The following is a 27,485-nucleotide window of genomic DNA, read 5'->3' on the forward strand; positions in this document are numbered from 1 at the left end:
AGTTTGGACCGATCCTTTTCCACCGATACCTCATCCAGCTTTAAAGGGCTGTATTGGGCCGATACCCGAATCGGATCGGTGCATCCCTAGACATAATGAAAGGTTTGGGTCAAACTTGGCAAAAGAAGTGCAGGTGAGTTATTAAGATCAACTAGTGGCTGTTAAGTCTTGTAGGTATTATGTGCAGACTAATGGTTCATACTAATTTAATGAATAAATGAACAAACTTTAAGCAAAAAGTAGGGTTGAATAGTAAGTAGGGAGTTGTGCAGTTAAGCACAATTTCAACTAACTTTGGTGCTGGAATGGCCCAATCCTAATGTCTTGGGTCAGATACGACAGCATACTGAGCCCATGTCTCATTAAGTCATGGCTGTTGTAGCCTTGACCTAAGAAATGGAGACTAGCTGATTGATTTATGAATTGCTCGAAATGTGCTCCGCTAACAAAAGCGTACATTAAAACAGAACCTGTAAACAGCCAGCTTACAAGCAACTTTTGTGTTTATGTTCTTGTGAATTAACAGACTTTGTGATCTCCACAGTGAACAAACACAACACAAGATATACTGACTCATACTTTAAACAGCAATTGATTAATCTTCAGAAACATACCAGAAAGCCAGTGTACACAGAACATCGTTTATTTTAGGCTACAGCATGACTGAGGGTCTGTTTCACAGAGCAGAGACAAACTGTAGACACTAGTGATGAATTTTACTAAAAAAAAAAAAAAAATACAGTCCATTTCGAGTCCTCTTCAATACTACACAACAATATGAAATATACATTATGTACATTTGCTCCGAACTGGGAGGAGCTGAACCCCCCCCACATTTTACACAGATGATGAACAAGCTGAGAGAAAGAGAGAGACAGAGTGAGACAGGAGAAATTTCTGAGGATAGACTTTAAAGTAAAAGATGGTGAGAGAAAGTGCTAGACAGTGAGAACGAGTTTGTAGTGAACAGTATAAAATCTAAACAGTGTTGGTCATAAAATAATACTCCAGTGGCTCAATAAGCAGCTGTAGACGGTAGAGAAGAGAGGTAAGTTTAAAGAGATTCTGTAACGGTATCAAAATTTCCCAGCACATCGCACCGCGATGCACTCAGCTTAAAAAAATGCCTGAAAAATATATCACAGTATTCAAACAAGCAGAACTGGGCGATCCAGCGAGAAGTGACTGAGATGACGCTCAACGTACCGAAGATCGGAAAAGAAATGTAACTGTAGTGTTTCCTATGAGGTAAAAAACTGACCAGATGTTTGAAAAGTGGAATGAACAAATAAAAGTGAATATATTGGAGGGATTACTGAATGACAACTTCCAGAAAAAAAAATACAAATGTAACAAAACGCGTAAACATTTAGCCAACAGAGTGGCTAGTTTTGGTTACCATGAAGTGCTGTGAAGGTGGGCTCTGTATTTCCAGTAAAAAGCTTAACCTGTACTCTGCATTCTCTTACACTGTCTCCCCACTGACACTTTATCACAATATGAAACCTTACTGCAGCGTGTTTTTATCCTCTGCCCTCTTTCATTGAACTGGGACAGATCTGACTTGTATGGGTAATAGGCAAAAAGCACAAACCCTGCAGAAGCGTACCTAAACTTAGAACAATCATGCACTTAATACTCATCAATCATCCTGAAAAACCACATATTGTTTGCATTATACATGAATTCTTGCAGCGCCTCATCCTACCTCTCATTTTCCACTCTGACCCCACAGCCCAGACTGGGAAGAGAACTGGCTTTGTCTCTAGATACTGATCTAAGGTCAGTTTTAGCAATTCCTCCATGCAGAGAGCGAGCCGAGGATTATTAATATGATTCAGCGAATACAAAGAGGGGACACATGTCGACATACAGTATGTTAATTGGACCGCAGATCTGTGCCTGAGGGCAAGGCCTAAGTCTCTCCTGAGCATAGTGGGATAAGGGGCACTGGGGTGTGTGTGTATGTATGCATGTGTGTGTATGTGTGTGTATGGTAACATCACAGTCCACTGTGCTCCCACTCCATTCACTGGCCTTCCTCCTCACGTAGGAATTGGAAGACGGATGAGAAGTCCTTGTTAGCGTAGCCGCGGGAGCACATGACTCTGAAGATCTGGTGTGCGAGAGAGCCCAGAGGGATGGGCGTCTTCGTGTTGGTGGCGGTGTTTTGAGCCAAACCAAGATCCTAGAAAAGCAGGCACAAGGAGAGAAAGAGGGGAAAAAGTTGGATAAGTGGACTGAAAAGATAATCTCTTTTTGTTTAACTAACACCTGGCTTAAGTGACTGTCGTAGAGTAAATGTTTATCTCACTTCTATTGGGTTTCTACAGTTTGGTTCGGCTAATGAATGCAAGGAACACTGTGCAAGCATATTAAAAGACACCCAGATGCACAGACTGACCTATACAGAGGAGCTAATGCAGTGACAGTAAAATTAAGTGCAACACAATAGGTCACAGATGGACTGGTGAAGAGGAAGGCTGATACAAAAGAAGAGTTAAAAAACAAGACAAAGCAAATTACAGGGCTGGGAGACTCAAAAACAAGGCCTTAGGGAAAAAGAATAGCTTTAGCATCCAAATAAGATCAATCAATTAGTAAATCTTCCCAAAAAAGAAAGAAAGGAAACAATTTTGATGGATTATCATTCGTTGGAGTCCTTTATCACAGTAAGAAAAACAGATAACGATGCTCTTAGTCTCTAAAATGTGATAAATGTCTGCTGTCCTCTGTTTTGTATCAAATGTGAGTTCTGGAGTTTTTGGGTAGCGGAAAGAAACTATTTGGAGATGATTTAGACACTGTAAAGGCATTTCTAACACTTATCAGACTTAAAGTGATTCTCCGGGATGGAACAAGTTGGAACCGCTAAATAAGGCTCTAGTTCTCATCGTGACTCTTCGTCCTGGCAGACTACCTGCGTTTGTTTATATCTGGCACGCTGCGCGCTGACTGATACACCAAGCGGCTAGCGCCTCATAGCCAGCTGTGGCTCTGCAGTGGAGGTAGCGCCGTCTTACGACACGATGAGAACTAGAGCCTTATTTAGCTGTGTTTTTGTGTGAAAGTAACGCGCTGAAAATTCTCTAAGTAAAGCGTAAATGCAGACTGATATCAGATTTTTTCAGTGGGAGTCCGTTTATTTGTGTTTTTGGTCAAGTAAAATATGGCCCCGTCTGAGTGCAGAGGAAACCGGCAGAGGAGAAGGGAGGGGGTGTTTGGTGCGAGCACTCTGGGCTTCTGCTGCACAAAAACACTGCTGTAGGGGAAATTTCTGCCCTAAACCTTGTGATAGGACCCAACTTGTTCCATCCTGGAGTATCACTTTAAAGCTCCTGTGAGGAGTTTTTGACTGATTATAAAAACTTATTTAAAATTCATACTGAGACCTTCTAAGCTATGAAGGTCAACAAAACCATCAGGGACAGCTCTAAACATTTCTGAACAGTTATTTTCAGATCTGTTGACACTGTTACAGGGTAGGCCTTAAAAAGGCGGGAAGTTTCTCACAGGAGCTTTAAAACAGGAAAAAAAGAAATCAGACAAATTAAGTCTCAAGATTAATAACTGTAAGAAATAGATTTAAAAAAATCTCCCAATAAGCTTTCAAATGTAGAAAAATAACATGCTAGGCAGAAATCAGTTTCTTACCTTGGCCATTAGTGTGGTTCCAAAGCCACCTTGGTAGTTGTTGGCAGAGGGGACTCCCTCCATGACGCCAGGGACGGGATTGTACGAATCGCTGGACCAGCAACGACCCGAGGACATGTTGAGGATCTTGGCTAGCAGCTTGGGGTCCAACCCCAGTCTGAGAGAGGAAGGAGGAAAAAAAACTTCACTATCTTTAAACAGCTGTAATGTGTGTGTAAAAAGCAGGTAAATAAACCCCGTGTCATCCTCAGATCTCTTTCACACTGGCTCTGCTGGTTTAAGAGTTTGGTGTGTGGAGAAGACATGAAACTTGACAGAGGGATGGACGGACAGGAACACAGATTATGGAGTTCACTTTCTAAACAGAGCCGAGGGAGAACATGGAAAAAGATGAGTGTGACGCTGCTGGTGATTGCTGTGACCCCCAATGAACCTTATGCTAGGCCGTGACCATCCCTCAGTGTTAATGGCTGAAGGCTTTGTAATGCCGGCTAATGCAGTATTGATGTTTACCAGCACATCTATCCTTCATCATCCCCTCTTCCATGAAAAGTGGAGGAGGAGCAGGAGGAGGTGGAGGAGAAGTGGTTAAGCAGCATGGAGGAGCTATAAACCTTGCTGTCACATGGAAGTGTGGGCTCTCACTCCTGCTGCCCCCATTTTGATGCAACCCACTTCAATATGCAAGAGGAAAAAAACTCTCCTGGCTCTGATAAGAGGCAGGGGACAGCAAATGGGACAAAGAAAGCACAGACAGAAGCAGGGAGTGAAACAAAGTGCCAACAATTACAGTACAGAGGGTGTAACTGTAGAGTCTCAGTCTGTGCAGTGCAGCTTTTGAGTATTAACAGTTTAAAAGCCAGCGTAAAGCTGCCCACATCAAGCCCTGGCTGCTTTGGCTCACTGTTACTTACAGGCCTGTAACTCTATTCTGCTCTCAATATGACTATTAAACCATCATAGGTCCTTAAGGCCAGCAGCCCCCTCTCCTCCCTCCTCCACCTGGCTCTCATTCTGCCATTACAACCACAGTTTTTATTAGCTGTCTACTAACTAATTAAGAAAGGGAATTGCATTTACACTCTCTCCATGTTGCTCCCTCCACCCTTCCCCTTCATCTCTTTTGTGTCCGCTCAGCCTCACTCGTGTTTTTTTAACAAACTGTTTTGGAAATGTGGCATAAGTGACACCGCATGTGCACGCGAGTGTGAACAGACATGTGTTTCAGCTTGCAGTCTCTCTGATGACGGCTTCTGCAGTTTATGTCTGCAAGCATCCCTCACCGTCCTCCCTTTCCTTCCCCCTCTTATCCTCTCTGCTGACACCTCCCTGTCTGAGGACTCTGGGGGACATATGTTTGACATCGTGCACAAAACCCCCCATCTCTTAGCACGCACTCGGAGGCAGGCAGCCCCTCCCAGCGTTCTGGGTCAGCAGCTGAAAAGGTTACTGGCTGAGCTACAATAAAGCGCGTCCGAGCGCGCAGATCGTTTGTTATAGCGACCAGAGACGCTGACGGGGAGCTGTTGTCCTCTGTTAACGATAAATCAATGAAGTTCCCCTCCTGCTCCCATCACACACACACAACCTCTTCCGCACACACAGCCGTGGTTATTAGCTGACGCAGTGGTGTTGTTCCTCGCCTGCGGTAATTTGCGTGGAGAAGAGGACATGTCACGCTTTAACAAGATTGACATGGATAAACACACAAAGACACGGACAGTGAAATGAACATGTTGCTGTGTGATACCGCCGCAGATTAAGGGACTGTGAGAGGGACGGAGATGGAGATGAAAATAAGAGAGGAGGGCGTTTATGTGCTTGTGTGCCTGGGAGCTGTAGCAGGTGGAGTTCATTTGCAACTCTGATATTAAGTGTCTGTTTCAGTGCGATTAGCTCCTCGTCCTCCTCTGATGCCACAGGAGAGGAAGCCAACCCTCGGTCCACATTCATTATTTCACTGAAGAGCTAACGAGTATATACACGCAAGCATTTACTGTCTCATTTATAGAGGCAACAAGCGTGTTTATCACCCAACTTTAATCTTCATCACAACATATGCTCACAATTCATTTCACAAGAGGAGGAGAGGTGTGTGTCTGCACATGTGGGTTCTGTATGAAACCTATTTCTGTGTGTAAACACAAAGGGTTGTGTCTTGTTAACCCCTTTGATTTGCTTGTTTGCCCAATAAAAAAGAGTAAATGTGTGTTCCTACTCTAGCTTCAATGACAGTCATTTCATGCTGTGTATGAATAAGTGCAAGTACACAACTTCCTCCTGAGACCTTCCTCCTTTTTTCCCTCTCCTTTCATCTCATGTGCATCATTAAAATCACTGCAGCCTCTCTTTTCAACACTCGATGGCTTTTTGCTCCTCTTTTTCACTCACTGGTAGGATGCATGCAAAAATGACAACAAGCAGAAGAGAGATAGGGGATTAAGAGAAGGGGGAGTAAATAGGGATGGGAAGTCAAAAGAGAAGGACAGAAATGATGTTAGAAAGGCAGGGTGAGTGTGTTAGTGTGTGTGTGTGGGTTAGAGCATGTGTGCACGCGTTTATAATTGTCATGCCTGGCCATTCCTCGCACTAAGAGAACGTCACGCTCCATTGGAGACGGCCTGAGCTTCCATCTGAGATCAACAAATTAGCTCCACGAGCAGAGCTTGAGCTGTATGTGTGAGAGTGTGTTTTCATGTGTGTGAGTCTGCCTGGGTGTACAGGTAAGGAGAAACACACACACATGCACACACACACACACATCATGCTCACAATTGGAAAGAAAGGGCAGCTCTATCAGGCTCAAGTCCAGCGTGATAAAATGTTATTGCTATTTTCCTGTAAATTGGCTGAGTGCTCAGTCTCTTTGTGTCCGACTGTTTCGTGTGTGTGTGTGTGTGTGTGTGTGTGTAAAATTGTCAAATGTGCACAGGCATAAGAGTGTGTCTTTTCTGCATAAGAGACTGGGCTGCAATGCAGTATGGGAGATTTACGGGTGTGGGCTCTCTCAAAACGATGACAGTCTTTGTCAAACCCCATAATAAAGCCCCAGAGATTGGTGAGTAAGACGCAGGGAAACAAGCAAGCACACACACACAACCACACACACACACACACACCAAACATGCACACATAGGCACAATCAAGCCTGAGTTTGTGTCGGTTTTGCACTGATGTCATTAAACATCCCCATTCTAAATGAATGCTGCAGTCACTATTATAATGCTTTTATAATTCTACGCATGCATTAAAATGATATGCAGTGAGTAGAAGTTTTTGTACTAAGGTGGAAAACTGCTGTCCTCAGTGTCTGTGGATGTAAATCTGGGTGTGTGAGTGTGTGTGTGCATCAGAGACAGTGTGGCAATGTGTAAATCTGTGTTGCTCCCTTAATGCCTCCATATTTCAGAGGCCTAGTGGGGGGATTTATGTGCGACTGCTCATGCCAATTTTCCTCCTCTGTCTCAGCACAGATAAATCAGCAGCGCTAACACAGCTGCACCGAGAGAAGGGCAATTCTCATATGCGCACGCACTCAAACACACACTTTACCGGGTGCAGACACTTTGTAAGCTGCAAAACTACAAAAAAACATCTGTAATGTTTTCGTGGTGAATAGACAAAAAGGTTTGATTTTAACAATTAAAAATAAAAAAACTGATAATGCATTTACACCTCTTACAAAAGAAACATGACAGGCAAACTGATAATTATCAAGAAGACCTGATTTCCAATCCTCAGTTTAAAAACAAATACAGGGATCCTAACTAAAATAAGTTTTGGATGCAAAGACACTTTTTCTGTATTCTAATCAGAATGAACCAACTTATTCCAGGTGATACCAGAATGTTCAGGAAAAAGAGCAGACTCAAGACTTCAAATCCCATCATCCTCAGCCTACTGGACAAAAAAAATCAAATCCTTTGTGCATAAACAAGGCATGATGGACGATGGGATTTCAAGGCGGTGCTCAGTGACAGGGCTGTGACAGGGTTCTGCTGAGAGCTCAATCGGCAGATGTAAATCAGAGTCTTTGGCTCCACCCACTCATCCATCTCTCTCCAGCAGAAGCGGCTCTGAAATGGGCTGGGCTGACCTCTTCACACACATCCACACCCACACACACACTAACACACATGCACACATTTCCAAATGTGAACGGTAGCTGTAAATTACAGCCCCATTTACAGCCATAACACTGGTATAGTAATTGCTTTAAGCTGACAGCTATATCTACGTGATGCAGTGCTGGATTCACACATGGTGAAAATCTGGATGGCTCAAACGTGCTACCTTTAAGTTCACGGTACTCCTTCTTTTAACAACCCCATGTCGAAAACATCAACAGTTAGTGGATTTGAAATGAGCAGTCAGCTGCTCTCCATCTCTCAACACGAGAGAGAAACCAAACAGGATCAGCTGAACCTGTTTTTTTTTCCTTTCCTATATTTACACCTCCTCAGGCTACCTCTGTGTGTTACCAGTACATATGTTCACCTTAGTTGGTGAAAGTTTAAGTTTGGTGTATCCATATGAGCAAACATTCACAGTGTTTTTGTCTAAGGATTATGGTCCGTGCAGTTCTCTGTCATATCTATGGTGCATTAACCTGTCCAACATAAATACAGTGCTGGAGTCTTGCCTCAGAATCAGAATAACAGGCAGGAACTGGAGGCAGCTTGTCACTGCACCGGCTGTCAGTACCTGATTCCGAGGTTCATGGTCTCTGCGGTGCCAATCATCCCGATGGCCAGGAGCATGTTGTTGCAGATTTTAGCCGCCTGGAGAGAATTGACCAGAGAGCAGAAAAAGCCAATTTAACTATATATGAGGAGAATTCTAACACAGCCTGTGATGAAAAATAAAAAATGCATGAAAACATATTAAAATATAAATCTGATATAATCAAAACCTATACCAGCTTTAGAGCAGACTTAAATCAGTCAAAACAGTTGCTGACTAATAATCTTTGGCTCTAACATTAAAGCATTTGCATTCCTGGATTAGTTTGATTTCATATGAATTTTTTACATTACCCTTATTTTTCTTCACAAGTTACAACTGAACATCAAGGATGCTCGGGCTCTGTATGTGCAAGGAAATGTGGAGGGTTGACCTTTGGTTTGAATTTATAATATGGATACTTAAAAAAAACCCACGGCATAGAGCTGATACAAATTTTTACATTTGAATGAATCAACATTAACAATAGAGAGAGAGAGTATATAGTTTTTACTTCAGGGGAAAAACCTTCAAGTTTTGAAAAGTTCATGTAATCCAAACTAGAGCCCGGCCGATTAATCGGGTTGATTATAGCCTGTCACCGATTAATCAACATCAGCCAAAATGTAGCTGATTATAAAAATTTTTGCTCCGCGGAGATTCTGTCACTCCTGCTCCTGTGTGTTAATTAATATAAGGCAACTACACAGCATCTCACTTTATAATGCCAAGCAGGATCAACCTGGGCTTATAAATTCACTAGTTATTGTTTTGGTTGAAATAATATTTGAATATAATAATATTTTGTTGTAATTGTATTTATTGCATGTTTTGAAAGCAGCGACATTGCTACTCAAAATCTAGTTTAGTCCCATGCATTAAATGGAAGATGGAACTTTTTGATAGCTAGTCATAATTTGTGTTCATATACAGTATTTATCCTGTGTATATCAATGAACTTATTACATAGATCAGCCCATATATCGGATATCGGACAATGTATCGGATATCGGCTTCTTTTTGCCCCCAGTATCGGTATCAACATCGGCCCCCAAAATCCCATATCGGTCGGGCTCTAATCCAAACACATTTTCGTAAATTTGTTATTTAGTGACACATCTCTGCAGGGATATTTTGTACCTTAAATACAGAGACAGAACCTAACAATGTATGGAGACATGAGTCAGTGCTCTCATCCAGTATGTGTGGTTGGCACACAGTCAGCATCAAAGAAACAAAAATCAGGGAAATTCTGTCTGAATGAACAGCAGGAAAAGGCAAAAAAAAGTCATTACACTTTTCAGAAAAGGAAAACAACAAGGGGTGAACGGACCATAATTTTCTGGCCGATCACCGTTCTTTAAAAAGCCTAACCTGCAGATACCAATTTTTATTTTCTATTATTTGTGTTTTTGTGTTAACTGACAGCATATACCTTCAATGTCTCAGTCTTATAGTTAAATCATTGAGCAATACCTGTGAAACAATAAAATCTTAATGTTTCACTTAAACAACCAACAAAGTATCCTGAGTTTTAGGTCAGAGCAAAAAGCAACAATGGCTGGCTGTCAGACCTTCCTGGAGGTATATAAGATCAGTTTCATATGTAAGTAATGTAAGGATGAGCCAATCACAGGTCTCCCAAAATTACCAATTGATCGACTGACCGATTGATCGGTGCGTGTCTAAAAACAACTTATTCTGCAGGCAATGTAACCAAACGGATGCAAGTTAAACTGACACTGTAGCTTCGGAAGTTGCACAGAAAAAAGTTATCTGTGGATATAATGACATCAGTATTGTGTGAGGAATAAGAATAAAGATTCTGAAGGTCATTTACCGTTTATACCTGCAAGCAGTACTGAAGGTAGATGATCGCTTGATTGTATTTCCACTTTAAATAAGCAGTATGGTCTTCAAAGATAGGGTCAACAAGACATGGTTTACTATACCATTGCTTTAAAAAGGCAATACTTGGGGAAAATCATCTTTAAAAGCAAAAGGAGACAGATTTTTAAAAAAATCATATAAAAAAAAGAATTAAAATACCAATTTTTCAAGAACATCACCAGTAGTAAACTATACCTGCTATTTTCAAGTCAAGAGCACAGTTTAAATGTGACAGTAGGCTTCTTTATTTCTTGTTATGAATATTTGATTACAATGTTTTGAAGATAAGGCAAATGAAGTTTAAAAGCAAGAAAACATGCAGAATTTTTGTTTGCAAGTATGGCTTCTTTACCTGCCCCGTGCCGACCTGTCCACAGTACACCACATTGGCTCCCATGCAGGTGAGCAGCTCCTGAGCTGCGTTGTATTCTTCCTCCACTCCACCCACCATGAAGGTCAGTTTGGCCATGCTGGCAGCCCCAACACCTACACACACACAGACAACATATCAGTTCCTCGTGTCCAATATACAACAACAGGCTGCTAACAGTGATTCACCAGGTGAACTCTTTTGAACTCTGAGCAGGTGTGGATGAATCATGGGGTGCACCTGAGCACATAAACAGGTGTATCCTTCAAAAATATATAGGATTCCCACACTGGAGGATGTGTTTTATCAAGCACTTGACTGTTTCAACGCTATCAAGAGTGTCTTAAAGGTCAGTTGTGTACACTGTGTCTGTATTAGCCTCATAATGGGACAGAAGTGTTAAGTAGTGATGCACCAGAGGGACAGAGGCATCTTTAAAAGCTGATTGTTGCCATCATCCACTGCGCAACTCTCGTGGGAGCTTTCCCCTTTTGTCTTGTAACCCTTACTCTTTGTGTGTCTGTGTGTCTCTCTCACACATACACACTCACACACACATACTCACAAAACCACCAACAGCTGTGCCCGAGGCCGCCTCCCTCATGGGGGTATCAGTGACAGGCGTGAGGGGTAATTAACTTTACACTTTATCATGTTCAATTAGGCGTCCCTCCCCATGCCTGATGGCTTAAGGAGCGTGCCATGTTGTAGGAGGCAACCTTACACCCCTACCCCCTTTCTCTGATACAAACACAGACACACACACACACACATTCTCTGATCCTTCCCAGGGTCCTTATGCAGATATAAACCCCTCACAGGGTGGGTTAGGCTGACTCAGCTTGAGTCCCCTCTGCAGAGGCTGTGTCTCTAAAATGTTTCATTAAATAATCCCCAAAATAACCCAATGAGACCTGCTGCATCTCATGTACTCTGGAATTATAATGCTGACCCCACCCATGGTGCAAAGTTAGAAAAGTACCAAAGAAACAAAGAGGCTTCTAACTCCGTGCAATGTGGCAGACTCCTCAGTTACTCCAAAGGAGAAAAGAATAAGAAGAGGGAGAGAGTCCAGTGTGTCTTCAGGGTGTCGTCTGGCTCTAATGAAAGGCCTCTTAATAGTGAAAGCCTAATAATGTTGCTGTTAATAATTAAACAGAAGTGCTGGGGACAGGAAAACAGCTGAAATCACATAATCAGACTTCACTGCGGAGGAGGAAACAGAGGAAGAGGAGAGGAGACTCCTCACTGTACATTTCTATGACCCATAAACATAAACATACATCTCTTTTTGCCCCTCCCCCTTCTTTAATTGGCTGCTCTGTTGTCAAGTGTGTGATGATGCCACTGCACTGTAAGTGTGTGAGATGTGTGTGAGCTGTCAGCAGGTCGTTAGGGCCACATAATGAAGCCTGGGGCCCATGCTGCGGCAGCTGCCTGTGGACAACGACGTACACACGCTTAACATACGGCAGACACACACACCGATCATACACACATATGGCTGACAGGATGAAACACAGTCTTAACTGTTTTTAAATCTTTCGGTTTTATTCTTACATGTGAGTCTGTCTTATTCTGATCAGGGTCTGATGTTTTCGATCATGGAGGAACAGCTCCGAGATTATTTAGCAAAAATGTTTATCAGGTAAAAACGCCGACAAGGGCTGAAGGAGTCAAGAGTCTGACTGATAATGCCATAGTTAAAATGTGCTCAAATAGTAGGGCTGGGACGATATGCTTTTCTCAAGATTCAATACTATTAAGATTTTTGGGGTGCTGATTTGATTAAAATTGCGATTCTTTGATATTTACGATTTTTGCGATTTTTATTTTGGCTTTTTTAACACCAGACCATGTGAAAAAGTTAAATTATGATCATGATAATGTCTACAAACTATATCAGGAGCCATATTTTCCTGTAACTTTTTTCCAATCCAGTTTATAAACAAAGACTGAAATGAAGAATATGAGTTTAAAGAAAAAAATTAATGTTTTGACAAAGAATCCTGATTTTGATATGGTCAAACAAAAAATCCTGATATATCCATTTTTAATGTTTTCTCCCACCCCTGTCAAATAGAGAGCTTTAAGTTTTTAAGCCTAAGGCTGAGCTCCTCTATCTTAGAGACATGTACAGTTCAAACACACACGCTAACACACACATACACAGAAGGAGCAGTGTGACAACTGTGCTGGTTCATTAGTGCAGATCACTGTTTTGCAGACGACTAAAGAGGAGATTATTGATAACACAGTCCATGTGCTGATCAATACATCTCACTGAGGAGAGAAAGAGAGAGAAAGAGACAAAAGAGAGAAAGAGAAGGAGAGAAAGAGCTGTAGAGACGACAGCAGGAAAGGAAAACGATCCTTCTCCTCCTACCTCCCAGCTTCCCTCCCATCTCTCCCTCCCTCAAATTAACTAATCACCCATAATAAGCTCTTATGATCTGTAGTGGATTTCTATATGCACTGACACCGGGATGATGGAAGATCCTGGCCGCTAGAAGAATAACACATCATTAGCATAACAATGTGTGTCTGCGGGTGTGTTTTCAGGGTGGCAGTGAGTGTGTTCGTTGTGCATGCGCTTAAGTGTATTTTTTGTGTGTGCATGACGTGCAGATCCAGGAAAGTGTGTATGCATCTACCACGTTTGTGTGTGTATAAGTGTGTGCGTTCATGAGGGGACGTCCCGCTCTCGGACTGGTCCTGTCAGAGACGGATTAAACAGGAATCCTAATGAGGCTTCCCGAGCGCCGGGTCCGCCGGCTCATCCATCCCAGCGGGAGTGACAGTCCTGGATCGTTAGCACTGCACAACTACACAACGCCCCCTAGGGGGAGAGACATAGTGTGTGTGTGTGTGAGACTGTGTAAGGGTGGGGGCTCCTATGATAGAAGATTCGGGGTTGAGAGGGAAGAGCGGAGGAGGGATCAAATAGTAAAAAAATGTCAACAAAATAAAAAGTTCTGAAAACTATATCACATAACATATTACCAAGTTAGTTGAGCGAACTGGACGCTAAAAACAGAAAAACAGCCTCTGTAGGTTGAAGAAGAATAAGGACCATAGCTCTATCTACTGAAAGGCAGTCAGACCTGTCTCAGGAAATGATTCCCTTGACAAAACAACTCCCTCTTTCTTGGCTCACTTTCTCCTATTTTGGGCCAGGGACAAGTTTTGTTTGGCTGAGGAGGAGCTGCTCACCTACAAGGTGAGTACCTCGAATCACATGACACACATCTTCTTCCAAAGCTGTGTGAACTATCACTGATATACTCTGTGGCTTTCATCATGTAGCCAGCCAGGACGAGGAAGAGGAGAGGAGAAGAGGTGGCTCCTGGGACGTGTTGTATGACGCATGAGAGGGCACCACACAGTCAACGCGTGCATTCATGGTTGTGTGTGGCCTTCACAACTTAACTTCCATTCAATTACAAACACATATTGACATCTCCTTCATCTGATCTCCTCTATTAACAAGATGCAAGTTAATGAGCAGGCAATCAGGCACTATTAGGGCAGATGTTTAACAGCCGGCTTTGACGACAGGCATTACTGTGAACATGAGAGAGTGATTTCTGTTGTGTGAAGGGAGAGGAAGATCAGAGGAACGACTTTGGTTTGGCCTGTTTGTAGTGAACACTTAATTCATTAGCACTTCTTTCATTACTCACAAAAGAGTCAACCAAAGTAAGTCATGACAGCCCCATAACCTTTAAAACAGTCTGAAGTGGCGTGTGTATGTGTTCAAAGCAAGTGTGAGTGTCTGCGCACATGTGCATGCAATATCGGTGTGTGTGTGTGTGTGTACCAAGGACAGGTGCAGATCCCAGAGCCGGTCGCCAATAAGACGTCACTTAGAGCTTCTGAGGGCTGAGTCTCAGAGTTACGAGCTGCATGTTAACCAGTAGGCACTTTTTATGAGTAGTGGGTTTAAATTAAACTACATTTGTGAATATAAGGTCGCACAAACAACACACACAAGAACGTCGACACACAAATACACACACAAACAAAAAAAGGGATGTTCCCAGAGTTTGGTAATGAATGACGCATTTGACAAGGAGCCACAACCCTGCGTTTTTTTTTTTCCCAAGAGAGTATACACGGAAAAACACTTGCAGCAAAACAACACCTTTAATATCGTTAGAGCTCCTCCAAACACCTCATTTCCTAAAATGATAATGTTCCCTCTCTTGGTTCAAGAAAAGCCAGAAATCATTTCACACCTTCTGCTCCAAATGTAGTTGGTGTAAACAAACTCTGGCTTTGGCAGTGTTCTACATTGTTTGCCACTAAGTTTTTAACTTCATGCACATGTGGGGTTAAAGATTTTGGCTGTGGTGTATTCATCTGTGATTCAGACTGAAAAAGAGCCTTCACACTTACAGCCTAAGAGTCAATGGGCGATGGCTGCTTGCAGTGCAGCAAGTCAGTGGGGGCAGGATGTTTACAGGCCAACATCGCAGCCTCCTGTGGTCCACCATTATAATTACATGCAAGGGCAGAAGTTTTTCTCAAACAAAATAAAAACCCCAACAGGCCTCGTAAAAAATGTAACGGATATCGAGTAAATAAAAGAAACGACACAAGGGTGCAAGTGATCGCTTGCATGTGAAAAAAATGGCACTTTCAACATTATATCTGCCAACTCTGCTAATGTTCCTCTGTTGTGTTAAAAACAGACTCTTTATCGGCTCCAGTTAACGAGTGCAAAGCCTGAGAACTGAGTCCTGCACACAAACACTCCATGAGAACCTCGAGCAGGGAGAAAGTTTGGGTTTCAGGGAATTCAGTTTACAGGGTCTGCATAGTTTCTTGGATGTACAGCTTCAAGGGTTTGGTTTGAGCTGCCCAAAATTTTACCAACAGGCTCAGGGTCATCATCAGTATCATCAACATCAGTAGTTGCTCTTTTATGCTGGAGGAGAGGCTGGTCAATTGTAGGTGACAAAGGCTTGAGGGAGCAGGAGAGATCCACAATCAATCCTCTCTGCGGCCCAGTGAGACTCATCTAGGATACAGCAAGTTAATAATGATCCCCAATTAGGTTAGAAGCAAGCACGCGCAGGCACATGCACGTGCAGACATGCACACGCACACAAACTCAGAGAAAGAGATGCAAGAATTGTTCCCACTCAGACGGGAAGATGATTTGCCTTGAGTTGAGTGACACGTAGGGTGACGTTTGGGCTACATTTGACAGACAGATTCTTTCTGTATGACTCATTAACCAGCTGACTACAAGTCTGCACACTTACACACGCGCACACACACACACAAACGCAGCAGATGACACAGGGGCAGGGGTATGAGAGCCAGTCCCCAGCTGCTGTGGGTCCACCTCCATCTGGACCATGGGGCTAGTCACTTCCCCTCCATCATCACCGTCCCTGGTCACCCTCCCCACCCGCTGGTGGCCCCATGTTCCCCCCTCTTTGTGTCACCAGATCCCGTCAGTGAGAGGCTTGTTATGCTAATCTAGACTGTGGACCTCTCCTGCTCTCTGCAGCGCTGGGTAGCCATCAACTTGACACACTACGGCAGCACCGCCCTCCTGTCCATCCAACCTGATTCCTTAACTAAGTGACAGGGGATCATCTCCAACCTTCACTAAACTGCCTTAATGCTGCCAGACTCATCTTCTCCATTAATCCCATTCTCAGACTGGATTAAGTTGATCTGGGTGGCCTACTGCTCTTTCACTGACCAGAGAGTGACAGCTTTTAAAAACACAAGGTATATCCTTCTAGCTCTATTTATATAAATCTTAGGCATCTGAAACCACTTCCTAGCTGCTACCACTGCCAGAAAATTTCTACTATTCCAGGGTCCTGAGCCCATGCCACAGTCACCACAGTTTGGCAGAACTGCAACAATTTGACATATCAACTCTAAGGGATACTTAAAGTACAGTTATACAAAACAAGAGCCATCTGCAAGTAAACAATCGACCACAATTCATGAGTTGGTAATTCTTGATTCACAGCTCTGCAAGCAAAATAAGTAAATGTGAGTAATGCAAGAAAAAGTGAATGTTTGAACACAGGAGATGACTGAGGCCAGCCCTTGCAACAACACAAAAATCAGGATGTCATGAACAGAAAGTAACACAGTCTTTGCTACTTTATTAATGGATCAAAGAATGCACATATGTATGTATGTCTGTATATATCACATATGTCTGATAATTGGATAATAATGAAAATTCCTTATCATCCATCATCTACTACGATATTGTTATTTTTTTCTCTTTTCAGAAGAAAAAACATAATTGAAGCGTCAAAACATGTCACAAATATCTGAAGACAAAAAAATTCACAAGTTTTAACGCAATGAGTTATAAAAGCCAGCTAAAAAGTCATCACAACAAAGATGCCTTGACAAGATACAAAGCAGCAGTAGCCGTAGAGCTGATTCAAAAGACATTGGCAGAAAAAAATTTCAGATACAACCCAAAATCCAAAGCAAATATTATAAAATCAGAGAAATTACAGCATTTGATGACCTACAGGAGACCATTAAGAGATGGAAGATAAAAAATTTACTCATCAGGATTTCTGCTTGTTCATAGTATTATAGTTGAACTATAAAACTTGGCTGACTGTGTAGGACATAATGGATATGTAGAAAAAACATCACATTCATAAGAAATCCTGTCTGAGTGTCTACAATTAAAAATTCTCAGCACTGCACGTCATGCCTAAATGTGAACCAAACTTTCCTAACGAGAAGAGGCACTCATCTATTCTCATGCAGTGGGATCACCTCAGGTGTCCAACAAACTCAAAAATACCTGCAGTCTGATTGCTAATTATCTAAACATCTCTAATCTAATGGTTGAGTCAATTTGGTTGTTATTACAACCACTAGCTTGCTAACGGTAATATTATCGACAGTAAATTTAGTGTCTCACTTACTTTTCTAGGTTCATCATGAACAGATGCTTGCTCAAGTTTAAATTAGTCCCATTCTGGTGAATCTTTTACATATTCAGCAAGTACTGGTCATGTTTGCAATCACTTTATAATTTCTAAAAGCAAAATGCACAATTGTAGCGTTTCCTCTATGGGTGCACCGATCACAATTGTCTGGCCGATCACCGATCTTTAAAAAGCCTGACCTGCCAATGATTTTGGCCAATACCAATTTTCACTTTTTTATTTTTTATAGCTGACAGCATATACTTTCAATGATCCAATTTTATTTTATTAAAATTAATTAACAAAACCTGTGAAACGATAAAATCTTTATGTTTCAACTTAAACAACCAATTAAGTGTCCTGAGTTTTTGGTCTCAGAGCAAAAAGCGACAATGACTGGCTGTCAGACCTTCCTGGAGGTATAGAGGATCAGTTTCATATGTACGGATGGGCCCATCACAGATCAGCAATCACTGATCACCGATCACTGATCCCCCAAAATTGAGTAAATCTGCATCACATGTCTAGTTTTCTCCATCTTGGCATGAACTGTGGCTGAACGAGAACATGCAGGCAAACACATACCTGTCTTTACTTTGAGCTGAATTATTTGAACAGAACTTACAAAAAAATCAGGCTATATATTTGCTATGGCTATATAAATCTATTTTTAGGAACCCTACTTAATTTTGGGGGATCAGTGTTCCCATCCTTACATGTGAAACTGATCTTATATACCTCCGGGAAGGTCTGACAGCCAGCCATTGTTGCTTTTTGCTCTGACCTAAAACTCAGGATACTTTATTGGTTGCTTAAGTTTAAACATAAAGGTTTTATTGTTCCACAGGTATTATTCAATGATTTTCAGTAAAATAAGATTGGAACATTGAAGATTTATGTTGTCATTTATAAATAAAAATATATAGAATAAAAATCGGTATCGGCCAAAATTGGTATCAGCAAGTCAGGCTTTTTAAAGATCGGTGATCAGCCAGAAAATTGTGATCAGTGCACCCCTAATGAGAAGATTTATTTTGTGGTGATGGTGGACACTGGCAAAAAGAAAAAGGAAAAGGACAGAAGAAAGATGAACAGGAGAGAGATAGAGCATGGGCTACAACAGGGGTTAATCTGTTTGTGCTAATGTTGATTCTAACCCACAGTCAGCAGTTATTCTGCAGTGGTCTGTTCAAACTTGAGAGTCTATCAATAAAATGAAGAGTGAGGTTACGTTAGCTCTGCTTAGTGAGGTTGGAAATGGTAGATGACTGGCAGGATACAAATAGGATTCACTAATGTTACATGTTACAGACATGTCTCAGAACTCTGGGCTGTGAGTAGCACAAAAAAAAAGCCAGCTACTAAACTACAACTGAGTTTACAAAGTTTACTTGTTTTTGTGTTTCGCACATCTTGGCAAAAGTCACTTCCTCACAACGGTAGGTGCAAAGGCTCATGGCAAAGGAGTCTTTTTCCTGGAAAACACATGATTTTCCAAACAGTCCTCACAGCCCCTTTCATCACAAATTTTAATACTTTGTGATAAAAAACTGTCTTGCAAGCTGAGATTATTTTTAGGCCATGACAAGCCCTCTGGAACTGTAAAGATTTCCCCCAGGCATGCTTAAAATTATGTAAATACCACAAAAACACTTTGCTCCAAATAATAATTTTTGTCTACTATGGCATTTTCACAAAAAATAAAATAACTAAAACAGCTTTTTCCAAGATCTAACTATGTTAATTTTTACAAGCATCACAAGATTTTTCTTATTCTCCCCAAGAGAAGAATCTCATCTTAGTTTATTGGACTTTTATTTGTCTAAATGGTTTTTGATGTTTCCTTGCTTATATTCCATTATCTCGAATTTTTTAAATTTAACAAGAGCATTTAAATAAAACAGCACCGACACTCTTAATTATTCTCTGATGCTCTGTGTCAGTGAAAGGAGCAGGACTTAAAGCACTAGAGATCAGATAAGTTTGCTGCTCTACAGAAGACACAGTCATGGTAAAGATAAATGAAAAATGATCAATTTAACTGCAAAGTAAAAATATCCTTCAACGCCTACAAATTAAACTCAATAGCTGTGGGCGATCAGCAAACCAAGATAAATCTAATCCTGACTTCTTGGAAGAATTTCAGTTTTGACTAAATGTTAAATGTCACTTTCAGCCAAAGTAATCTCACATAAAAAGCCACAGGACCTTCAAGCCTGGAGGTAGACTCAGAGTCTATATCAGTCAGCAGAGGAGAGGATTGGCAGTGATGACTGATGAACCAACTGGTGCCATGCAGCCTCGGCCTGAACAAGCTCCTACAGGCCGCAGGATGACGCTCAAACTGTCGGCAAATGACACACTGCAACACCCAGGCATCAGTTAATGTGGTATGGATATGATTAGAGTGGTGTTGAGACTGAGCTTAAATAGGTAGTTAGCTGCGGATTATAAGACCTCGCAAACAAGCAACATTAGCCTGAGTGCTCATGGTCCCACAACTGCTCGATTCCCTTTTACTTTCATTTGCACCGATAGCTGACTCTCCCAACGCTGGGAAAAAACACTATGAAAGGATTTTTAGGGCTGTTTTAAAGCCATCGTCCGTTAGCAATGTGGCAGCCCACCATGCGCGCACACACAAACACAGGCATTCTGGGTAATTACTGCTAACGACCCCGCTGCTAGTTAGCCAGACCTCCTATTTTTTGCTATCACTGTGCCAACACCCTGAGCCTGTGACATCAGAGCTTGTTTTGTTGTGGGTCAACTTTGCATGCGGACACGTTTAATGATACCAGACAGAGGTGGGAGAGTGTGTGTGTGTGTGTGTGTGTGTGTGTGTGTGTGTGTGTGTGTGTGTGTGTGTGTGTGTGTGTGTGTGTGTGTGTGTGTGCAAGCAAACGCAGGCGTGCCTAAAGGACCAGTGTGAAAGTTAGTATGTAAAACAGTTGATGCACAGAAAAGACTTCTCTGCGTGGAAATGTGTATGCGTGCACATCTGGATCATGCAGGTCTTAAATCAGGAGACTAGCTCGTGAAGGAGAGTGGAAGCCTGTAAGAAGCCCATGAGAAGAGTGAAAGTTTCCTTTTGATTGCTCTTTTCAAAAAGGGTTATGACTTTGCTATTCAGATCCCACGGTGAGCTGCCAAACCTCGAGTGACGCAAACGTCATACACAAACACACACATTTCTGTATAAAACAAGCCACCTCACACACCACACTTACACGAAGGGATTCAGTTTATATCAAAAGAAAATCTCAGTGAAAAAAAAACAAAAGCAAATGCAGACACCACAAAGAGTTCAGACTGTGACTACAAAAGTTTAAGAGAGTTGGAGATCACAGAAAGTTTGTGTGAGCGTAGTATGATGCTTACTGAGCAAAACAGACTCTGATTTAAAAACACACTTCTTTACATCAATAAAATCATGAACAAACTAGAGATGATCAATTAAATTTTCTGTTCTATTGCTTATTAAATAATGTGTTTTAAATTTGTCTTTGTATGTCTGAAATACAATCCCAGGCAGCTCTTTACTGAAAATGTTATCAAGTTAAAGATTTTCATGTTGATTTGCTGTTTTATATCATAATGAAAACTTAAATGAATGACTTCACAATCAGTGCTAATATTACTCACAAAACTGAGCTGATGTCAGCCTTGCATGTCTCTCACCAAGCCTCATAAATGTAACAATGCCCTATTTGGGTAGAGTGCCATCTCCTGGTAGGAATAGGGCATGTAATCTCATATCCCACCCAGTGATGTGGAAATTGAAGTGAATAGTGTGAAAGATGTTTTATTTTTGTTCCAGGTCCCTCCTATTTACTGTGAGGTTGCTACATGCTCTCATAACCTGTGTGAATCTACAGGTTTACCCCGATTTACTTAAGTCACATCACCATCATCATCATCATCATCATCACTAGTGTCCATTCAACAAACAGTGGGACTGACGGTATCAGTGCGTACATTTGAGATGTGTGACTGAAGACAAAGGCCCAAAACAAAGCTCCAAAAGTCTCAGGTGTCTTGTTTTTACTTTCTTTTTGTCCATACGTTAAAAGATTTTCTGTTTTTTTAACAATCGTAAACAAATATAATGTTTGTAAATTAAAGGTTGGGGCAGCTAACTTTGGTCATCTGCTGTGAAAATGACTTCAACTGAAATCATTAAAATCTTATTTTGGGCTTTAGTTTGAGGAAACAACAATGGATAGAGCAGAAAAGAAGGAGAGCAGTGGGCATGTTGTGCTAAGAGCCAACTCCAGGCTGCTCTGTACCACGGGTGCACGCTTTGACCTCTGGCAACCAAATTAAGAGGTATTCACAAAGAATGTTTGCCTGCCACATTAAACTAGCTTTGCGCACTTATTGATAAGACAAACGGCTGTCTGAAGGTGACACTGGGTGGGTGGATGGGTGCGTGCAGCATGTATGTATCCGTGCATGAAAGAAGAGTGTCTGCAGAGGCAGCAGGTAAATCATTGGCCTTCCCATGCTAGTAAAAGAGGCTTAGCAAAGAGACAGGAGAGGAAGAACCTTCACAGAGGACTGCACACACAAACTGTGCACTGTCTATAGTATGTAAACTGTGTGTGTTAAGGGAGAGAAACAGGCTTTAGGCTCTGATCTCGCTGACTGCACTGGGTCTGTTCCCCAGACGCCAGCTGGTAAACATGCCCGTGTGGGCTCAGTCTGTGTTTGTAATGGAGATGACTGGACCTGGTGTGGATGAAATGAAGATTGTGCAAAAGAAAGTAAATAAGGCATGGTCGGGTTTAGCAATCAGGTGAGCAGGAGATTCAGAATAAAGCATAGCTTAACCGCATACCTGAATGAAATGAACAGAGTGGGTGTGTGGGTAAAGGAGAGGGGACAAGGGAGATGGACAGTTTTAGTGCAGTGTGTCTCCCTCTTGTCTTATCTCCCTCCTCTCCTCTCCTGCACTCCATGTGAGGGCAGTTTCTCTCCTCTTTATGACTCTTTATCTGACATGAAAGGCACTAACATGGGATACCCGCCATTACGGCTCCATCAACATGAAAAGCTCTGACACGGGATCCTCCACTGTGGCTCAGCCCATTAAGGGACGACTGGCGATCCTGTGCTCTGTCAAGAAGCCGTCATGAGCAGACAGCAGCGGACATAATGAGGACTTCAAACCTTAACCTTGCCTTTAAGACCCCTGGTCAAAAGCAGCAATAAAACCTCAAGAGGGCACCCACTGGCTGGCCTGCTCGGTAATTACAACCAGTGTCCTAGCACTCACCCAAAAGGTCCCGTAGTTTAGATATACAAAAGAGTGTGAGACAGTTCAGGAGCCAGGATGAAGGGTCACAATCCTAACACCATGATTGCTTTGCTAAAATGAACACACCAGCCATCTGATTCTGCTTTTGATACAACTGCCATCTACATCTACAACTTAACTCTTAATCTCTTCATAGAATGCCCGACCAATGGCATAAAGCCAGCAATATCATTTTTTCAATATGTCATTTAAGATGGCAACAAAAGCACACTATGTTAGCTAAGCAACATGAATCTATCCAAACAAACAAGCTGGGCTGGACTTTTGTAAAATGCATGGAAACAAAGGGCCAATAAAAAAAGGTGCAAACGATTAAAATCTGTTTGTATGACAGGTTACCTCCAGACACTGGAGCATCCATGAAAACCGCCCCCATCTTCTCAGCAGCAACAGCCATCTCTTTTGAGACAGCGGGGTCGATGGTTGAGGAGTCAATCAACAGCGTTCCCTTTTTCACCTTCCTGAAGAGAGCAATACAAAGAGCATATAAAGACTGTGCAGGAAATAAAAAGGTAGGATTGGTTGTTTTAAGATATCACTTGCTTGCTATGAAATTTGAACATTTCCCATCTTATACTGGTTCTTATTTAGACTTTATTTTGCTGCATTCACCTGACAATTTATTTTTAAAAATTCTTATTTTGATTTATTTAAAGACATAAGTGATGCCTGAAAAAAATCTGTCAACAGGGTAAGTGGTATTTACTTATTAAGCTTGTCAATTATGAGGGATGCGCTATCTGATACTGTTTCTAAAGATAAAAAGGGCAGATCTCTTTAACTCAGTTCTACGCTCTTCTGTGTTTATAACAACCATGCGCGTTTACCAAGTCATCAGCGTGGGTAGCTCATTTTTTGCTAGGCTAAGCTAAAGTAGCCAGAAAGAAGATAACCACAGCAGCTAAGCTGTTTGGAGATAACGGGCGAGCATTTCACCAATAACTCTGACAACAGCTTGTGCAGCAAGATGTGCGACACAAAATCTACTTTCTTGCTGATCTACTGTTGAGGTTTCAAGCTGAAATGTAGTTTCTGTTAGTATTGTATTTTACTCACCACAGGTTGAAATTTGTTTCTAATATCTAAGTCAGTTTAACTTAATGTTCATTTCATTTTTGGTTTACACAGTAAGAAAAGCAAAATGTTGCCAAAACATTTTTCTAAGCATCATTTTTATATAAAGGAAAAGAGAAAGGTATATTCCTGAGGAATATTGGACATTTTAAATGAATGTGGTTCATATTACATTTAATTAGACCATTTTTACAAAAAAAAAAATTAAACACTTTAGATTTTCCTTTTTGCAGTTTGCAAGTGTGAATACAAGTAAGATAAGTCAGGTTTGCTTACTTGAGGATGCCGTTTGGGCCTGTGTAGACCTCTATGACATTAGGACTGGAGGGTAGCATTGTGATGATGCGATCTGCTTTCTCTGCCACCTCAGCTGGAGAATCAACGACCTGCGTAGAGACACAGTTTCATCATTACAAGACACACACCTTCATGAACGAATGGAATGCATTACACCTCTGAAGCAGGCTCAGACCTACAAATTCCCAAGCAAGCTGCAACCTCCAGTTAACAGAAATGAAGCTGGTGCAAAAAAGCTGAAAACTACAGTTTGTTTAGTGTCTGCCAGAAGCTGGCACCAGAAGAACCGAAAACCAAGAACACACCAATTCAAAAAGGGAATTTTTACAGCAAAGAAAACAAACATGGTGAGCTAGCCTGGTGAAAAAGCCTAGAAGCCTGACTTTGGTCTGAAAATTATTTCTCTCACAGAAAACACTGTACAGGGGGTGAATCTTTTTATAAGTCAGGAGTTAGAAGTCAGAAAATATAAAGATCAGGAGTTTGTCCAATCAGAGGCACAGTTCAAAGGACTGACAAGCGGGCAGTCTGTGACTGTAAGTCAAGAGGCTCGAAGCCCAACCGCTTGTATTTAGTATTTCTAATACAGCTTCCAACAACAATGGGCTTAAAAACGCTGTGTTAGAAACAGAAGGGTGACATTACAGACTTTGTGTCAGTTCATTAAACAGGTGGTAGCAGGTTAAGCATTAATTACATATACTTGTGGGGTATATCTGTAGCTCATTAGTCAGATTTTACAAAGTGTGACATTACATGTTGTTTTTTTGTGATGCGGGATATGTGAGTGTTACCTGAGCACCAGTTTCCTGCAGCTCCTTGCGAGATTCAGGGAAGACATCAGTTGCAATAACAGGATAACCGTTTTTTAACAAGTTTTTGGCCATTGGACTTCCCATGTTCCCGAGACCGATGAACCCCACTGGTGTTTTTGAGGCCATCGATCGAGAAGACACTGAGGAGAGATGACATTTGAGATGTGAAAAAATAAACAGTGTATTGTTTAGCAGACAACAGGGGTAAAAAAAAGTTCACAATCCTCAATTTTTTAACTAGCACTTCTCTTTACAGTCACAATTTGAAGCAAACACAGAGGGAAAAGTAACTGTAGAAAACATCTTCACCTCCCAAGAGGGAAATGCTCTAATTAGAATCAATAACAACTGAGCAAATCTTGTTGCTCTAACCTAAAACCAGCTTTTGGGCAGTCTGGCCAGGCTATTAAATACTGCTGGCTCAGACAAGGTCCAGCAAGGTTAATAGCAACTAAACAAAGTCAGGAAACCCTGCTGCAACAACAGGATTAGTCTTGGAAAGTGAAGCCCTCCCAGAAAGTTCCCTGCCAACCCTTCAATTTATACTGCATTTTCTGCAGCGCTCCAGTGACTCCACTGAAAATAACTCAAACAACTTTTTCAAAGAGATAAAATTCTCCTCCTCCTTCGCCTGTGCTATGACCAATGGGCCTTTGCTGCTGTGATTTCTTTTGCATTAAAACTTGGTACTCTGTTAGTTGTACACAAAACTAGAATGCCCATCATATGCACAATGGCTCCTTAAACGGTTACATCTTCATAAAAAAACAAAATGAGATATCTTTTAAAGCTTCCAATAAGAGAAAAAATGCCTACTAGAATTAGTCCTGTATGTAAAGTTTATGAGGTCATTTCAGTGGTATTAAATATTTCAAACATATAAAAAAAACAATCATCCTTAGTAAATTTCTGATTTTGGTTGTTCATAGACTGATTATTCATTCATATTTGAACTATAGCTGTAACTTTTACCCCCAACTTAAAGTCATTTCTCAACTTTCTACACATTACACTCAAATCATCTTCAAATATTCTTGCTCAGGGTGCAGACCAAAACTAGTCCAAATTCCACCCTGGGGGTATAAAATACACATGTAAAGCACAAAAAAGATTATTCCCCATTAAGCAAAACAGTTATTCATTACAGCACTAATTTTAGTCTCAATCACTTTAAAAGAATAATGACATTTTGAGACTAAAATTATTTTAGTTCCAGCTGTGATTATGTAACACAGGCATTATAGAAAACTTGCCAACTGCTCTGCTCTGCTGCTCCAGTCTCTCAAAGATTTATTTACCCTAAATATATTTACAATATAGCTTAATATCTTCTCACAAGAAGGCTTTGTCGAGCCATTTGAGGCTGCTGTTGTCACTTCTTTACAGTGGACTTTGTGACTAGCTGCTCAGAGGGAGGAAAAGCCATGTATACTTTGTGAAAGCATTATCAGGGAAGGGGGAGTGCTGTGCCGTTTTTGGGCGTTGAGAGGCCCTACCTTCATAGAGTTGATTCCTAACTGGGCTACAGTACAGTGCAATGAAAACTATTCAGTAGGTCAAACTGTTTTAATACCAGGCACATATATGCACTGAACCAATGACAACTGTAGCAGTCATATCATGCCAGTGGTCTCTGAAAGAGGCATCTAGTGTTCAACTAACATTTATTGCAGCTGATTCATAAAATATATTTATGTCTTGTCTTGCAGTAAACAAAGGGGAGTAGATATGCGTTTTGGTGAGGAAGCTAGTCTGCTACTTAAATGTGAGTACAGCTGAAAAAACCTTAAGATTACTGCTATAACCAGGGCCCACTAAAGTAAACTCAAAGGGAAAAATAACTAAGGTTCCATACAGAGACTATTGCCAGCAGCAAAGCTGCAACTGTCCATTGCTTTCCTTCAAAAATGCTCATGTCTATAAAGCACATTTCCCAGAATACTACAGAGTTAAAAACGTCGCAACAGGAGGTTGATACAGGGACATTGTGTCCAGACTTTAACCCTTATGTAGCGTAAGCAGAAACTAAAGGTATGCATACTTTCTTCATAGGGCTAACAAGCTAGCTAACAGGCAGGAGCAGACAATGTACCGCCTGCACTCTCTTCAGCACCGATACATTAACGGAAATAATGGGGAAAAACGACTACATGAGCAATACTTTACCAAGAGCAAGGCCGACATGCTTGTTCCACCCTAGCAATAAATTTCGCGACCCTCTAAACAACGCTGCCATGCTTCTTTCCCCTTGACCTCGGCGTACGGTGACAGCAGCTGTCAAGTCACCAGGAAAACCAAACCAAACCGTTATGACTGAGCGTGCTTTCAGCCAATCGCAGTGCGTGGGGAGTTTCCACAGCCAATGGGATTAAAACAAAGGCGGGACATCCTATGATGTTACAACATGCCCT

At 41.5% G+C, this 27,485-nt stretch overlaps 1 protein-coding gene across 1 annotated transcript; it reads right to left on the reverse strand.

Annotated features, from left to right (window-relative positions):
* Positions 1-633: 633 nt before the first annotated feature.
* hibadha (3-hydroxyisobutyrate dehydrogenase a) lies at positions 634-27,368 on the reverse strand. The gene is made up of 8 exons (XM_074686032.1): positions 27,241-27,368; positions 25,054-25,214; positions 24,239-24,348; positions 23,228-23,349; positions 10,619-10,752; positions 8,359-8,435; positions 3,655-3,811; positions 634-2,188 (listed from the first exon to the last, which is right to left on the reverse strand). The coding sequence occupies exons 1-8, from the start codon at positions 27,308-27,310 to the stop codon at positions 2,030-2,032; spliced, it is 990 nt and encodes a 329-aa protein (XP_074542133.1). The 5' UTR covers positions 27,311-27,368; the 3' UTR covers positions 634-2,029.
* Positions 27,369-27,485: the final 117 nt, after the last annotated feature.

The sequence above is a fragment of the Halichoeres trimaculatus genome, unplaced genomic scaffold (genome assembly GCF_033239565.1).
Source record: "Halichoeres trimaculatus isolate MK-OKI-2021-1 unplaced genomic scaffold, fHalTri1.1 fHalTri1_scaffold_14, whole genome shotgun sequence".
Lineage (NCBI taxonomy): Eukaryota > Metazoa > Chordata > Actinopteri > Labriformes > Labridae > Halichoeres > Halichoeres trimaculatus.

Bases quoted from the DNA above. Each gene is read 5' to 3' on its own strand.
- hibadha (XM_074686032.1), bottom strand. From the start codon at position 27,310: ATGGCAGCGTTGTTTAGAGGGTCGCGAAATTTATTGCTAGGGTGGAAC. The intron at 8,436-10,618 runs GTAAAGAAGCCA...AATTCTCTCCAG, and splicing joins GACAGGTCGGCACGGGGCAG to GCGGCTAAAATCTGCAACAA. The intron at 2,189-3,654 runs GTAAGAAACTGA...CTGCTTTTCTAG, and splicing joins GAACCACACTAATGGCCAAG to GATCTTGGTTTGGCTCAAAA.